The sequence below is a fragment of the Colossoma macropomum genome, unplaced genomic scaffold (genome assembly GCF_904425465.1).
Source record: "Colossoma macropomum unplaced genomic scaffold, Colossoma_macropomum, whole genome shotgun sequence".
NCBI classification, from domain to species: domain Eukaryota; kingdom Metazoa; phylum Chordata; class Actinopteri; order Characiformes; family Serrasalmidae; genus Colossoma; species Colossoma macropomum.
Window position 1 is genome coordinate 385,304 of NW_023494793.1, and position 16,263 is coordinate 401,566.

The 16,263-nt window shown below is 40.2% G+C and overlaps 1 protein-coding gene across 1 annotated transcript; it reads right to left on the reverse strand.

Moving 5' to 3' along the window:
• Positions 1-315: 315 nt before the first annotated feature.
• Positions 316-14,012, reverse strand: znf131 (zinc finger protein 131). Its single transcript, XM_036578138.1, has 9 exons — positions 13,904-14,012; positions 11,003-11,135; positions 8,703-8,804; positions 7,435-7,579; positions 6,237-6,455; positions 3,945-4,426; positions 3,353-3,483; positions 2,267-2,419; positions 316-1,249 (listed from the first exon to the last, which is right to left on the reverse strand). The coding sequence occupies exons 2-9, from the start codon at positions 11,124-11,126 to the stop codon at positions 923-925; spliced, it is 1,683 nt and encodes a 560-aa protein (XP_036434031.1). The 5' UTR covers positions 11,127-11,135; positions 13,904-14,012; the 3' UTR covers positions 316-922.
• Positions 14,013-16,263: the final 2,251 nt, after the last annotated feature.

The following is a 16,263-nucleotide window of genomic DNA, read 5'->3' on the forward strand; positions in this document are numbered from 1 at the left end:
ATATTTGAATGTATATAATTGTTGAATATAATACCATTTATATTATTTTGCATGTAATTTGCATGTGCTGTCAAGCCTTCTGGTTTACTATGGTTAAAAACATTCATTTAGACAAAATAAAAGTCCTGTTGGGCTCCTTATAAGGGCAGCGGACTCTTACCTCGCTGTAAATGTTGATGTATAACTGACTTTTTCCTCAGCAATTAATGACCATATAAAATTCTGCCCATCGTTTTTGCAAAATATTAATAACATAATTTGGTGCTACACAGCTTCCATTCATGGAAATACAAACACTAAAGACATCAGACAAAATAAAAGTCCTGACAGGCTCTTTATAAAAGGCAGGTCATGCTCTTACATATTTAATTTCGCATTTTATTGCTCTGTACAAATCAATAACAATCTGAAATGATGAAAAAACGATGAGGGCGTGGACATTCAGGTTCCTGAGCTGTCTGAATGTCCTCGGAGAGGCAGAGAGAGAAACTGACCGCATCCAGCTGCAGGGGAAGAGGCATCGGAGCAAAAGCCAACGCTGAATCGTCTACAGATCCACCTTAACGTCCACCTTAACTGAAGCCCTTACAGTCATACTGTCACAGAACTAAGCGAACAACAGCAACACTCGTATATACAGACAAAAAATCTTCACAACATTTACAAAAATAAGACATTTTTCCTCAGGGAACTAAACTGGCAGAGCACCTGCGCATTTCTACACCTCCAACTGAGTTTTCTTAACGAGCTTTCCTAAAAAGCTTAAAAAGAACCCACTGCTACTTCTTAAACGCCTGTAAACGACCATTTCGATGCTCCTGCAGCTTCACCGTCAGACCGGAGAGGAGAAAAGTGGCCCTGCTTCAGAAATAAATAGCAAACGTCAACGTTAAATTCAGTCCGCATTCACAGCGTCTTCATCTCATACGGCCTCGCTCTGGATCTTCACCTCCTCCGTCCGGACCTCCTGCTCCTGCTGCGGCTCTTCTGTGACCTGCTCCAGATGGACCTCCATGGTCTGCTCCTTCAGTCCCTCCTCCTCCACCTCTATCAGCACCGTCTCCTCCGCCGAGGCATGAAGCGCCGCCTCCTCCTCCAGAACCACGGCCTCCTCCACGGCCACCACGTCCACCGGCTCCACCGTGACGTGCTCCACCCGCATCCCGTCCTGCAGCACCACTCGCTCCTCGCCCTCCTCCACGCTGGTCACCGCCAGCACGGCCGCGGGGTCAGCGATCACTACCTCCTCCTGCAGACAAGCATCGGAATGATTATTTAGTGATGGATCGATCTATAGATATACTCACCAATAACACAGCCAGGATAATACAAAGTTCACCGAAACTGTTTTTTATTCCCATAAAAAGAGTTTAGATTAATGATAAAATGTTCATTTTCACCCCTTTCACATGCTGGAACCCCAAAAATTTTAGAGATTTTCATTTTTTCCCCCCAAGAGTTTAACAACAATATACATAAATATAAATATAAAATCTGCCATTACTTTTGCACAGGTCACACTTTATGTCTATTGTTTTTCCAATGTAGTAATAATAATAATAAACTCAAAATGCTTCGCAGTAGGGGGAAAAAATGAAATAAAAATAAAATCATACAAAAACAAAAGAAAATGGTAAAATAACAAAAATAAGAAATGTGATGCAATAAAACAGAAAAATGAATAAAGCTAAAATGTAAAAATAACAGGAATAATACTAATAATAATAAACAGTAAAAGTTAAATCAACAACAATAATATAAAAATATAAAAATAATCTTAAGAATAATATCAATAAATGTAACATCTAGGAATTAATGAAAAACAAATTGTGATAATAGTGTTTAGCTGCTTCTTGTTGGTGCCTGTTTAGTCCACATTAACAGATTGTTCCTGTTTTTGGGGTAAAAAAGCCGCCCCTGCTCTTTTCTTGCTGATCTCCGGTCTGTAATCAGGTCTGCGGCTCTGCGTCTGTAACCGCATTAAAACATGCAGAAGTGTGTTCTCTGTAGAGGGTGTGTTAACTTATTCACACTTAGGAAATCAACAAATACCTGGCATTTTTCCAGGGTGCACAGACTTTTGCACACGACTTTACAGGCCACATATTTGAACATATTCAACAGTAAACATGAGCCGTCTGTGATGCGCACTGTGCGCTCAGGTTAGGGTGACACCTGCTGGGCTGCGCTGGTATTACGAGCTGTTAATTTCTCTCTTCTGTGAGGTTAGAAAGGTGTGTGTTCGAATAGCCACGCCCACCCGTACCTGGAAGCCGTGCTGGTCCCTCAGGTGAGCCCCCAGGTCCCGCGGAGCCGTAAACCACTGATCACAGAAGGTGCAGTGATTGGGCTTCTCACCTGTGTGGATCACCAGGTGATCTTTAAACTGCTCCCAGCTGTTAAACACCTCACTGCACACCTGAGAGCAGAAACAGGTAAAAGAGTCAGTCAGAGATCTGAACACTGCACAACAACAATACAATAATAATAATAATTTTAGTTGATAAAAGGTGCATTTTATTCGTTTTTTTTAAAGTTGTTTGTGTACATTTGTTTTAAATGTAGTTTTATATATACACATATATAGAAATTGTCGTTTGACAATAAAATCTCCAAAACTGTAATTTTACATTCCTAACTCATAACAGATAATAAGGTTAATGTAACAAAGTATTTTTTCCAGGTAATTTTGGAGCATTTCTGTTTGTTCCCTCATGAAATTTTAACAAAAGGCAAAGAGGAACTGGACTTTTCAAATTATGCAAAAACATAAAACCAACAAAAACGGAGATACAAGATTTTTCTGTAACAGCATATGAATATTTTGTTGCTGAAGGGAAAAAATTATTTATTCATTCACTCACACTCACACACACGTGTATATATATATATATATATATATATATATATATATATATATGGGTAATAATACAGAGTAGTGTATTGTATCATAACTAGCATGTAAACTTGGTTAATGTGTTAGATCAGAACAATAAAAAGCCATTTTTGCTAAAAAATATTACACTCTTATACAGTTGAATGCTCTAATAAACATATTAATGTAGGACATTTTCAGCCCCTCTACTCCTGCTGTACTGAAAAATCGTCATTTAGCACTGAATTCTGAATATTGAGATTTCTTACACAATCAATAAACATAAAATATAAGATAATATAATAAATAAAAGAGAACACTGCAATAAATGAATGAATGAATGAAAGAATGAATGCTTTGAGATGATTTTCTATATGTGCTGTCTGTCTATATGGCTTATATACTGTATTGTTAAGCCGTTTAGAGGTTAATGTAGAGTCAGACTGATGGTGGTGTTGGAGACGATCTGAAGCCCACCTGACACTCGTACAGCTTCTTTCGTCCTTTCTTGGCTCCTGATCCGTTCTGGCAGGCGGACATGTGACACTTCAGCGTGCTGTTCCGCGCAAAACGCTCATGACAATCTGGACATTCGAAGGGCTTCTCACCTGCACAGACATCACAGAGAGAACACTGACCAACTGTAGAACAGACTCAGTTTATATCACAATACCTACATTTAGAGCCAGTTATTCATTCAGCCTAATGAGAAACTGTAGAACAGACTCAGTTTATATCACAATACATACATTTAGAGTCGGTTATTCATTCAGCCTAATGAGAAACTGTAGAACAGACTCGGTTTATATCACAATACCTACATTTAGAGTCAGTTATTCATTCAGCCTAATGAGAAACTGTAGAACAGACTCAGTTTATATCACAATACCTACATTTAGAGTCGGTTATTCATTCAGCCTAATGAGAAACTGTAGAACCGGCTCAGTTTATATCACAATACCTACATTTAGAGTCGGTTATTCATTCAAAGAATGCATTAGTGGGCGGAGCCTGGAGAGGGACATGGTTGTGCATGAAGTGAAGGAACACCTGGACGCCCGTTCGGTACCTGTGTGTTTCCTTAAGTGCTCTTTGAAGTGTCCGAAGTGGTCGAACTGCTTGTTGCAGTAGACGCAGACGTGCACCTTCTTCTTCTGCCGGTGGGACTGCTCCTCCGCCTCGAAGTGGTAGGTGTTCAGGTGCTGTTTGAGCGCCCCCTCCCGAGCGTACGGCCTCCCGCAGTGCTTGCAGGTGAAGGGCTTCTCCAGGCCGGCCGTGTGCGTCTTCATGTGCTGCTTCAGGTGGTAGAAGAGCTTAAAGCAGCGGTCACACTTATCACATCGGAACATGTTGTCCAGCTGAGAGATCTGGACCTCCACCACCTCCATGCCCTCCAGGGTTTTGGTGGCCATCACAGCTTCTTCCTGCAGGACCACCGTCTCCTCCTCGCCCTTCTTCACCATGTGCACCGTCTGCTCCCCCTGCTGGTATTTGCTGGTGATGTCGGCCAGCAGAGCCAGAGCCGAGTCATCTGAGGACTCCGTGGTGGGGCTGCAGGACACGGACAGGACATTATCATTATTTATTAACACTTTGGTGAGTGCGTCATGTGACGTGGTTTAAGACTGGTCTGCGTTTTTACAACTAGGACACTGTCTGGATGACCAAAAGTCAATATTAAGGTTATACAGACATACACTGACCAGGCATAACATTCTGACCACCTCCTTGTTTCTACGCTCATTGTCCATTTTATCAGCTCCACTTACTATATAGGTGCACTTTGTAGTTCTACAGTTACAGACTGTAGTCCATCTGTTTCTCTGATACTTTGTTAGCCCCCTTTTACCCTGTTCTTCAGTGGTCAGGACCCCCATGGACCCTCACAGAGCAGGTACTATTTGGGTGGTGGATCATTCTCAGCAATGCAGTAACACTGACGTGGTGGTGGTGTGTTAGTGTGTGTTGTGCTGGTCTGAGTGGATCAGACACAGCAGTGCTGTGATGAAAAAATGTGCCCGTTTCTTTCAGCTCAAGTTTAAGAAACATGACAGTTGTTGACCATATCAAACAGTACCAGCCGATATTATCAGCTAGGCTTAAATTTTTAGCATAAAATTAGTTTTAGTTTTGCAAAAAGTGCGATACAAATACAAAATATTATTATTATTATTATTATTATTATTATTATTATAGTCATATGCAAAGTTTGAACACAAATCTTTTTGTTGAACACATCCTCTACTGAGACACAGAATAACATTTTTCTGGCAAAATTTCTATTTGCTGGGTTTAACATATTGGAAACAATAAAACATTAAAAGATGTACAGGCCATATTCTAAGTTTTATTTCCCCCCGATATGTTAAAATTATTACATAAACAGTAAGTGTGCATTAAAATATGGAGAAGTGTGTCTCTGTAGAGGACGTATTCACTTATTTAGACCCAGAAAGTCAACAAAAACAGGGAATTTAACCAGAGTCGCCCAAACTTTAGCAGACAACTTTATACTATTATTATTATTATTATTACTTTTGTTGTTTATAATTGTTAGGTTTATTTGCATATTGCAGCCTTCTAAGATATTTGTGGATGCAGGGAAAGAGCAGAACTGCGCCATCTGCTGGTTGTGCTCAAAATCCTGCTATTAATTTCTCCACAAGAAAAATCTCAATGACAGATTAAAAATCACCTTAAGCTTTTCGCTGGCGCTCTGTCACTGTACAAGGGCATCAGCTGCAAATACTACATAATAACACTGAGCCTTGTTCTCCAGTATCTTCCTAAGTGTGTTCTAAAGTGTGTTCTTGAGAAAGATCCGAAGAAAAAGTCTCCGTCAGATTCATGACGTGTTCTTAAAGCACAGAACTGTTCTCTCCTTTGTGCTCTTGAGTGAGTGTAGATTCTGTTCTTACCTAAGAATGAATCCCACATAAGAGAGCACTGGAGAGTCAGAGTCTTCTTCAGAACTGCGTAAGTGGGTTTAAGAAGGAATTTCTTCTTAAGAACAGTTGGTGAATGAGGCCCAGAGTTATTACTGAGTCATATAACTAAACAAAGACTTAACTACAAAACTTGTGTGATAAAAGCGTCACCAGCCCAACAGACTCTGGAGAAAAGCCTGTAAAACTGTATTTCACTACCATTTAATCATCTGCATCACCGATAAAGTGTCAAATATCAATATGGTGGCGATATGTTGGACGCTTTTGTTGTAGAAGTGCATCTTCTCCAGTTTATTATTAACCCACGTTTATGAAGGCAAACAGCAGGGGGCGCTCTGACCACTTCCCATCACTACTGCGCAGGTCGATATTGTAACACAGATTAATAATCGATGTGTGCTGTGCAGCCGTACTCTGTGTTCGCTCGTCCTGCGTCCACCACCTCCTCCAGCCCTCCCTCCTGCACCTCGATGGCGTCGTCTCCGACCTCCACCTCGATCTCCACCGTCTCCGTCTCGGCGGACGGAAGCGTCTCCGTGATGACGTTGGAGGTTTCCGCGATCTTCCTCTTCTTCGCTTTGCTCCTCTCGGCCAGGACCTGCGACCTGCTCAGCACGGTGATGCCGTTCATCCTGCGAGGAGAAACCACATACTTAATTACTTAGTCAGGCTGCATCAATGTGACGATTCACAAAATTAATTAATCCAGACGATACAGACCTGTCCCCATTTTTAATACAGCAAAAATAAGGGGTGTCTACAAATAGGCCTCATGTCAAAACATTAAACAGCCCATATTCTTCACTTTTCTTGCATGTTAGTCTGTATTCAGACTGCAGGCGAATCAGATTCGTTTCTCAAATCAGATCTTTTGAGTCGACTGTCTGCTCTGTTATCTGTGAGTGATCAGATCGGATTTGTGTGTTCAGACATCACCAGTCTATCTGCATGGGTTGCCAGTAACTACGTAGCTATCGTCATCTCCCCTCCAAACTCCTCAGAACTCTCTTCATAGTCATGAATCTTTGGAGCTCTTCTAGAAGCCCAGCACTTCATCACTCTGGACTCGACATCGTCGCTGTTTGTCGCGTTGTGAGTGACAAAAAAGACACTTTGAAATCCAATCTGAGCGTCCAGAGCGTCCAGACCGAGACACATCTGTACAAATCTGACTGGAGTCGCATTTCAAACCAGCTACAAATGTAGTTTGGATCCGTTTTGCACAAATTCACGTTTTTTTGCTGTTCAGACTTTCAAAAATCAATCTGGATCCGCCAAAAATCAGATTTGGGTGGGCGGTCTGAACAAGGCCTTTTAGTTTTTTCCCTTTTGGTCTACTTAAAATATTTATATTTTAGTGATTTTATGTACCAAAAAATGATCATGATCATATCTGAAAATAGTCATAATAGAAACGGCCGCAAAAAAGTGCACACTTTACTGAATATCAATACAATTAAATATAATTATTTTTAATTAAGTATGAAGTCATTTTTTAATTCCAAAACTGATGAATCAGTGCATTTTTATACTTCTAGAGTGGAAAATCTGTTATGTATATTTTGTCCCCTTTTATACGCACGTCTACGCTGAGTGTGAGTGAACAGTCACCTGTTGTTCAGAGCTTTAATGGCCTCCTGCATCTGCAGATACTCAGCCGCCCTCCACACGTCGTTCACCTCCTCCTCTCCGTTTACCGCCAGCGTGGCCGTGTAGGTGAACTCCATCAGGTGACGGAAAGCTGTGTTACTCACTCCTGTTCAAACACAACAGGGAGAGAAAGGAGAAACCGATCAAGGCTTTTTAACACACCGGAATTCAGATCTTATAGTTTGTTAAACACAATGTGCGTCTATAAATACATGCTGAATGTTATTATACACAATATACCCCAAAGTATCGACTCAGTTTGTGAATCTTCTGCCCTGCCAGATCTGCTAGATCTGCCCCAGCCAGCTGTAAGTGCTGTTATTGAAAAATGGAAGCGTCTAGGAGCAACAAAAGCTCAGCCACGAACTCACAGATCGAGGTCGCTGAGTACTGAAGTGAATTGAATCTCTCACTACAGAGTTCCAGACTCCCTCTGGAAGCAACATCAGCACAAGAGCTGAGCATCAGGATCTTCATGAAATGGGTCTTCATGTCTGAGCAGCTGCACACAAGCCTAAGATCACTATGCTCAATGCCAAGCGTCGGCTGGAGGGGTGTAAAGCGCCGCCACTGGACTCTGGAGCAGTGGAACCGTGTTCTCTGGAGTGATGAATCAGCTTCTCTATCTGTCAGTCTGATGATGAATCTGGGTTTGGTGGATATCAGGAGAACGTTACCTACCAGAATGCAGAGCCAACAGTACAGTTTGGTGGAGGAGTGATAAACAGTACAGTTTGGTGGAGGAGGGATGATGAGCTGGGCTGTTTTTCAGGGTTTGGGCTCCTCAGTTCCAGTGAAGGGTGATGTTGATGCTGCAGCACAAAGACATTTTACACAGTTATCTGCTTCCAGCTTTGTGTCAGCAGTTTGGGGAAGAGCCTTTCCTGTTCCAGCATGACTGAGCCCCTGAGCACAAAGCAGCTCCATAAAGACATGGAGTGACCAGTTTGGTGTGGAGGAACTCCAGTGGCCTCACAGAGTCCTGACCTCAACCCCACTGAACACCTTTGGGATGATCTAGAACGTCAACTGTGAGCCAGACCCCCTCGCCCACCATCAGTGTCTGACCTCACTAATGTTCTTCTGGATAAATGGACAGAAATTCACACAGACTCTCTCCAACATCTTCTAGAAAGCTTCCCAGAAGAGTGGAGGCTGTTACAGCTGCAAATGTCCATGGTTTGGGAACCAGAGGTCCAAAGCTGGGAGCCATGAGTTGATTCACTTACCTTCTATCTCCACCAGAGGCTCCTGAGTAAAGTCCTGGAAGAACTTGTGGAAAAAATGGCTGCAGGCCGCCAGCACCGCTTTATGGGCTCTGAACTGATGACCTGCAGCAGAGAGGAAAACAGCCGTCAGGCGGTACGACAGCAGGATTAAATATCAACAAAGACGTTCCACAGAGCAGCACATTAAACCCAGCTGAGAAGAACATTCAGCACAGCGTGGAGTTTTACAGTGATGTTCTAACTGATTTATCAGACGGTGATCAGCCTATTTCTCACTGAGAACATGGAAATGAGACCTGGACAACCCTGAAAACTCAGCGTGAAAGAGAAATCGCAACCTTTTCTCTTTCCGTACCACTGAAGGGTCTCTGAGCGCTAGCTGGTCATGAGGGGTTCGGACTAGAGGTGGGCGATATGGCAAAACTATTATATCGCGATACTACAGACATTTTCACGATGCACAATAAGCATCACGGTATTTAGTTTTTCTGAGATTTAATGAGTTGGAACAGACAAAATAGAACCTGTAGTGTCACATATAAAAAATATAACAATAATAACAATAATAATAATAATAATAATAATAATAATACACACACATCTTCTAAGCCGCATATCCTTCTGGGTCGCAGGGGGAGCTAGAGCCTATCCCAGCAGTCACTGGGCAGAATAATATATAACAACAATATAATAATAAACTTACAACAATGTTTCACGAACTGCACTAAATCCATTTAAACAGGACTAATTATTCTCACTTTTTAATGAAACATGTAGTCGGTCAGCATTTTCCACAATATGCTTAGAAAAGCTCATTGTGACAATTTATCACAATAACAAAAAATACTATCATATTGCCCCGCCCTATTTCTGACATCATTTCTCAAATATGCGTCTGTCTCAAATTTCATTTTCAAAGTACATCACGACACTAATAAGCTTTTCTGAGCACATCGTGGAAATCGTCAGTCCTTAGAAACACTTTCTGACAGCAGGACTGATTACAAAACAGCATAATTAGTCCTGTGTAATTAGATTTGGTGCAGTGTGTGAAACTTTAAATTAAATTAAATTAAACATTAATTAGATCACTGTATTTAAAGACTTTGAAAGCATTCTTAAATGTGGCACCACTTTGTCTGTTCCAACGTATCAGATGTCAGGAAAAATAAATATCGTGACACATCATGTATCGTCAAAACTAGTATAGCGGCATTATGTTATTTCCATTTCGTCCAGCTCTAGTTGGGGTCCTCAGAGAGTTCTCACACGCTTTTATCAGATTTTACCTGCATTTCCTCCTGATTTTGTTGTACTTGTTCCTTTATTTTTCACTACTTTTACTGCCTTAAATCATTTTTAATCTGTACGCTCGAGAGACAACAGGACAGAGAATCCACTCAGGAAAGCGCAGCTCAGCGCAGCTCAGCGCAGCCAGAACGTTTAGAGGAGTTTTAGTGTTAAAGAGGTGAAACATCTCACTGAATCAGAACAGCGCAGTGTGGAACCTTCAAACAGACTAAAAGCGTTTGATGAATAAATTAATTAAAGCGGAGTTTCAACTTAATTTTGGACAAATGATTATCTTAATTACACTTATTTTATATTGATTTATATCTATTTTGTATTATGTTTTCGCGATCTACGCTCTAATGACTGTAACTGACACTACATGGTAACCAGCGCCGTCCTCTCAGGCTTTGTTCAGCAGTTTCAGTGATTTGGGTCAGTTTTGTACAGAATTCTGTTAGACTCGGGTCAGGTTTGAACTCAAATGTGACGATGTGGTCTGGTTTGGACAGAATTTGCCAGGTTTGGGTTGGATTTAGACTCAAAACTTGATTCTGCACGCTGCGTCGGGCTCAGACAGCAAGTTCTCAGGCTGTATTTGTGTTTGGATCAAGTTTCAGGCCCAGTTAAAGCTCTGCAAGGCGAAGCATGATATTATTGGTCAATTATTAGTTATTTAGAGGCGGAGCTAAAGTCACTACATTTAGATGGAGGAATGTGAGAAAGCAAGAATTTACTCTTTCAAATGATAAAATAAATCATGCTGAATATGAGCTGATACATGAGCTAATTTTTTTATTTAAAATATAAAAATTACTGCTATTATTAAATACCGATCTGCACTGTTCAATAATATCTTCAGTGTTATTACAGATCAGCTAACAGGGTTTCGTGTGACGTTGAAATATAAACTACAGTTAATTAACTCATTATAATAATAATTAATTAAATCAGGTGTTATTTATGGTATTATTTTTAAGTTCTAGATGTAAATACAGTGTCAGACTCACCGTCCACGATCAGAGTGATGTCTGTGAACTGGTCCAGCTGCCTCTGCTCGTTCAGCTTATCCAGCATGACCTTATAATGGGCTGGAAACTCATGGCTGTGATCAACATCTCCAGCCTCAGACATGGTTCAGCCCTGAGAAGAAAAGAGACAGACAGAAATCATCAATACGTCAGACAGAGCAGGAGGAGACGTCACTCCTACACTCTTAAAGATGGTTCTTCAAGGGTTCTTTAGTAAAGACGATGGTTCTATACAGAACCACTGTCTCAAAGAACCCTTTGCATGCTGGTGAAATGGTTCTTCAGATTGGAGAATGTGTTGTAAATGGTTCTATTCAGCACCTTTTTGAAAATAGTTCTGGATCTTCTATTGTTACAAGCTTGACATCATAACAATAGAAGAACCCTTTTTGGTGCTGTATAGAACCCTATGTAATACATTCTCCATCAATGAAATTGAGTGTTCATTGTTCTATACAGAACCACCATCTTTACTAAAGAACCCTTGAAGAAACATGTTTTTAAGAGCGTAATGTAACTCGAGATCTCAAGAAAGCACACAAGCCGTTATCACAGGAAAACAGGATAAATAAAATATATGAATCTTATATGGGGTCTTTAAAGACGCCCCCCTCGCAAAATACATTTATGGTGATTTTGTGATCGGGCTGCCATTCGAGTACCACCGACACTACATTTACACACATACATAAAAGACGTTTTAAATAACGTGTCCTTCACAGAGACTCGAGTTCTGTTTCAGATGAACAACATTAAAACATTAATAAAACCATTCAGCACTTAGAAAACAGCTCCAGTCCACTGAAACCACCTTTTACCTTCAAATATAATCAATAACACTTCAGAAATCGGAGGATTTGTGCACTAATGTATGTACGAGTTTAACAACTCACGCTCGACACGTCACTCTTCAGAAATCGTCCATTATAGGTTATGAAAAATGTACATTTTAGTCCCTCAACATTCACTCAGCGCTGTTATCTGAACACATTCACGCTCTGATAACATCCGTGGGAATCCTGTTTTCTTTATTTACAATAACTGATTGGTGACTGTTACCTGAATTATACACTGAAAGCAAATTATTAATCCAAAAATGCTTTAAATGTTGAAAAAAAAAACTAAAACTGCTTCACAAATGTAAAGAAAACATATCTAAAACATCCACTTTACCACGTTATGCAAAAATAAGAATAAAAAGCTGTGTCTGGATAGTGAGTGTTCATTTGAGGAGAAAAACACTAATATTACAACAAATACAAACAACATTAATATGATAAGTAGAGAATTTATGTATGTAAATATGTTGGTTTAACCATTTCCTGCCCTCTCCTCGAGGAAGCCCAGTATTATCTGTAGTTATCATCCAATATCTGCTTCATCTAATCAATACTCTAATCAATATTTCATTGAATTAGGAGCTGCTGACAGAGTTCAATAAATCCATGTGATGCTGGAGGAGAAATCTGGAAGCAAATTTTGTTCTTCAAAGCAGCTCACAAGAAATCTTTTAATGAAAACAAGAAATTCTTGTACATTTTTACTGTATTTGTGTTTATTTGCATTTATAAATGCAAAGATTATCATACATTATGGTATTTTTACAAATAAATGGCCTTAAATAATATGCTTAGGTATCTAAAATTTTGCACAGTACTGTATGTGTATATATGTATGTATGTATATTTATGCTTTTACCAAAATGAAATATTTTTAAAAATGTAGTTAGTTTAGACAGATATTAGTATTAATTTAGTATTATTAGATAATTAATATTAGTACTTATTGATACTCAGGGCCACCCCAGTTAAATGCATGTTTTCTTAGATTCAGTATTGATAAGTGCCAAAAAAATGAAGATTCACTATTAATTAAAGCTCTTAATGGCAGACCAATCATGGAATCTCCCTGCACTGTTTTCCAGCACTGTATTGAAAATTCCTTCACAGAAAAATCACAACTTTCACACTTTGTGCATTTTTGAGGGGAGTGTGAAATAGATTCCTACACATGATTAGATATTATAACAGGAAACTCATAACACCACAGTAGTGCTCGGGATGATGTGATAACGTGAACACATTGTTCACGAGTGTTTACTGGTGAACACGTGTTTTTTTTACAGTTTTAAGGGTGAGGGTGATGTGGGCCGCATGCAGGACGGCAGATACGGGAGACCTGATGAAGTTCAGAGTAAAAATAAAGCGCTTTAATTAAAACCCTGAATGAATAAGAGCATCACTAACACAGTCTGTGTGGAGGTGTGGAGGATGGAGGGCTCTAAAGCCAAACATGGCCCAGAAAATCAGGCTAATACAAACCCGAACAGCCGGAGAAACGCTGACGTTTCTGAAAACACCCACATTTATAACACAGAGAAATACCGCTGTAATTCAGTCCATACAGGTTTGTTAAAGTCCAACTTAACACAGTACAACGAGGTTTCCTCTCTGAATTTCCCGTTCCACCTTAAATGCTGCAGCAGTCGCATTCCGGCGCCTGAGGCTGCTGAACGCAGCTGCAGCTCCATTTAAGGTGGAACGGGAAATTCGAATCTCCATCTGAAGCTAACTAAGTAGCTTCGTCACAGCAGGAAACCCAAATTCCGCCTCCAAACACAAAGACTACAGACTTATTAACAGCATCAAGTCATAATACAGCGATATGCAGCCATCTGAAGGACTTCAGGCTCATAAAAACGAGTTAAAAAGCACAAAAATGAAGCTAAATAAAAGTCCACTCCGGTAAACACTCGCCATTAGGGATATGGTCATTGCCGTTACGTCATCAAATCGCGCATTTAAACGCACAAATCGGCCTTTTTATCGATCAAAACGGGCTCGTAATCGATCACGGTGGTTCTGACCGATGTGAATTTACCTCGGTGTGTCTCTAAAGTTGTGTGGAGCTGTTTTTGTGGCTCTCCTGGTCGCTCCGCTCCCGCCGCGCTGCCCTCCGTCGATCCCCGAAAAGGGCGGCCGCTCCGGACTACAACTCCCACAAACCCCTGCGGCAACAGCGAGCGGGGCGGGGCGGGGCCTGTGGGTCCGCCGTTGCGCAGCAACAGTTAGGCACGCCGGTGACAGGAGCTAAACTAGCTTTGCTAAATTTGAACACAAAATAAAGAAATATACATTGATCCTCTAACCTTGATTAAATGGTTTATATCACACAGAGCGGTAAAGCCCCTAATAAGCCCATCTAAAATTAAGTTAACATATTTTTAAAACGTTTTAAATGATTTTATTGTCCATATGTAAAAGACATGCATTCCACATATTTTTCAAAATATGACACAGAGGTACATATTAAAATCTGACACCACATAAAATTCATATGAGCATATATTGCCATATGTTTAAATATTTATAGACAAATATTTTTTTAAAAATGTGTTCTTTTAAAATTAGCAAATACCTGTACATATTTTCTTCCATATGGGAGTGAAATAAAGGGCAAAACTTTATTTCATCATAATCCAGCAAGTTTTGTACATTTTATTTTTTGTTAATGAAATAAAAAAACAGAAAATGATGACGTGTTGCTAATAAGGCTCAACATTTAGACCTTTGACATAGTCGGCGTCATGCCCATACTAGGAATTTCTGGGTCTGAGCTCCTTTTTTATGACAAAAATGAGCAACATTTTCCAGCTATGACATCCTGAGGTGAAAAATAATGTTCCAAAGCTGATATGTTTTTGCTGTACAGACATTTTTCCTCAGATCTTCCGTATTATGATGTTGTTAATGAGCCGGAATTTTACTACGTTCAAGTTAATGCTGTGTTTGAAAGTCCTTCTTAGTGATTTTTGCTCATCTGAGCTACAAAGTGGAGGAAAAACATGAAAAGCACTATTAGCAACAAGCTAGCCAGCAAACATTAGAGATATGAGTGATAACTTTGGCGTTCATAACGTATTTACCTTCTCAAAATAGTGAATGTTATGGTCAGCGTTGTAGTTTGTGTGACTGATCACATGTAGTTCTTTATTCCTGTTCAACAAAGTGTGAAATAAAGGGGGTCCTGAAGTGTCCAGGACCTCCTAATTAACCCCTTGGACCCCCTGAATATCTCAAAATCAACTACGCGTGCCTGAAAATAACCTCTTTTTGACGTTCTGCTGTCTGTCAGAGATAAACAGATGCTCAAATCCAGAATCAGTGGAGCTGATTGTTTATCTGCTTCACCCACAATCAGCTTCTGTCTCTGGTGTTCTTAACTAACTAGAGCTGCAGCACTGCTCTGCCTCAGGGTGGCACTGCAGCAGACCGGTTCACCCAGTTGGTCCTTCATAGTCTAGAAACTGTAACTCTGCCCGGATTCCTCCTTCCTACCGCACTAGAACAGTGACTTTACAGAAGAGGAGACAAGGAAGATCTCAGTTACTGTGAGGAAGAGCGCAGAACCGCACTAGAACAGAGACTTTACAGAAGAGGAGACAAGGAAGATCTCAGTTAATGTGAGGAAGAGCGCAGAACCACACTAGAACAGAGACTTTACAGAAGAGGAGACAAGGAAGATCTCAGTTAATGTGAGGAAGAGCGCAGAACCGCACTAGAACAGAGACTCTACAGAAGAACAGCTGATAAAACAGACATTTACTGACACTGAAGCATCAGCGCCGCTATGGAGAGAGAGTTAGCAGCCAGTACAGACCAGCAAACACAGCTCTGAACAGCTGTTCACACAGAAAATCATCATATTTTACATTAAAACACTAAAAAGTGCTGAACTGCAGAAAATATGACGATTCTTAATGTTCCACACTGATTTTCAGACTTTGGGACTCATTTACTTCAAAACAATGGGATCTAACTGCTCACCATGTGGCCATGAGGGACAGGGATGCAGCCTCACTTGTGGCTCTGAAATGCAGGGGTGTGGCTATAATAAGACTCCGCCCACAGATTAAAACTGTGTTTCGGTAGTGACGTGAACTTGTTCAGTCTTCAGCAATTTTTTCAATTTTTCAACTTCATTTTAAAAGCAATAAAAATATTTTTTTTAAAAATGTAAGCAATATTTTCAAAAGCACGAATGAAGGGGTTTGGGTTTGGGACAGACTCCTCCCACTAGAAAGAACCCTATAAATGATGATTTTGCATATTTAGTTTATTTTGCATATATTTAGTTTATTACTGTCTGTTTTACTGCCTTGGATTAAAAAACACCAGACCAGACTAGTTGTAAATATCTAAGATCAGTGTTTTTATATTTTTTTCTGTTGGAGTTTTAAA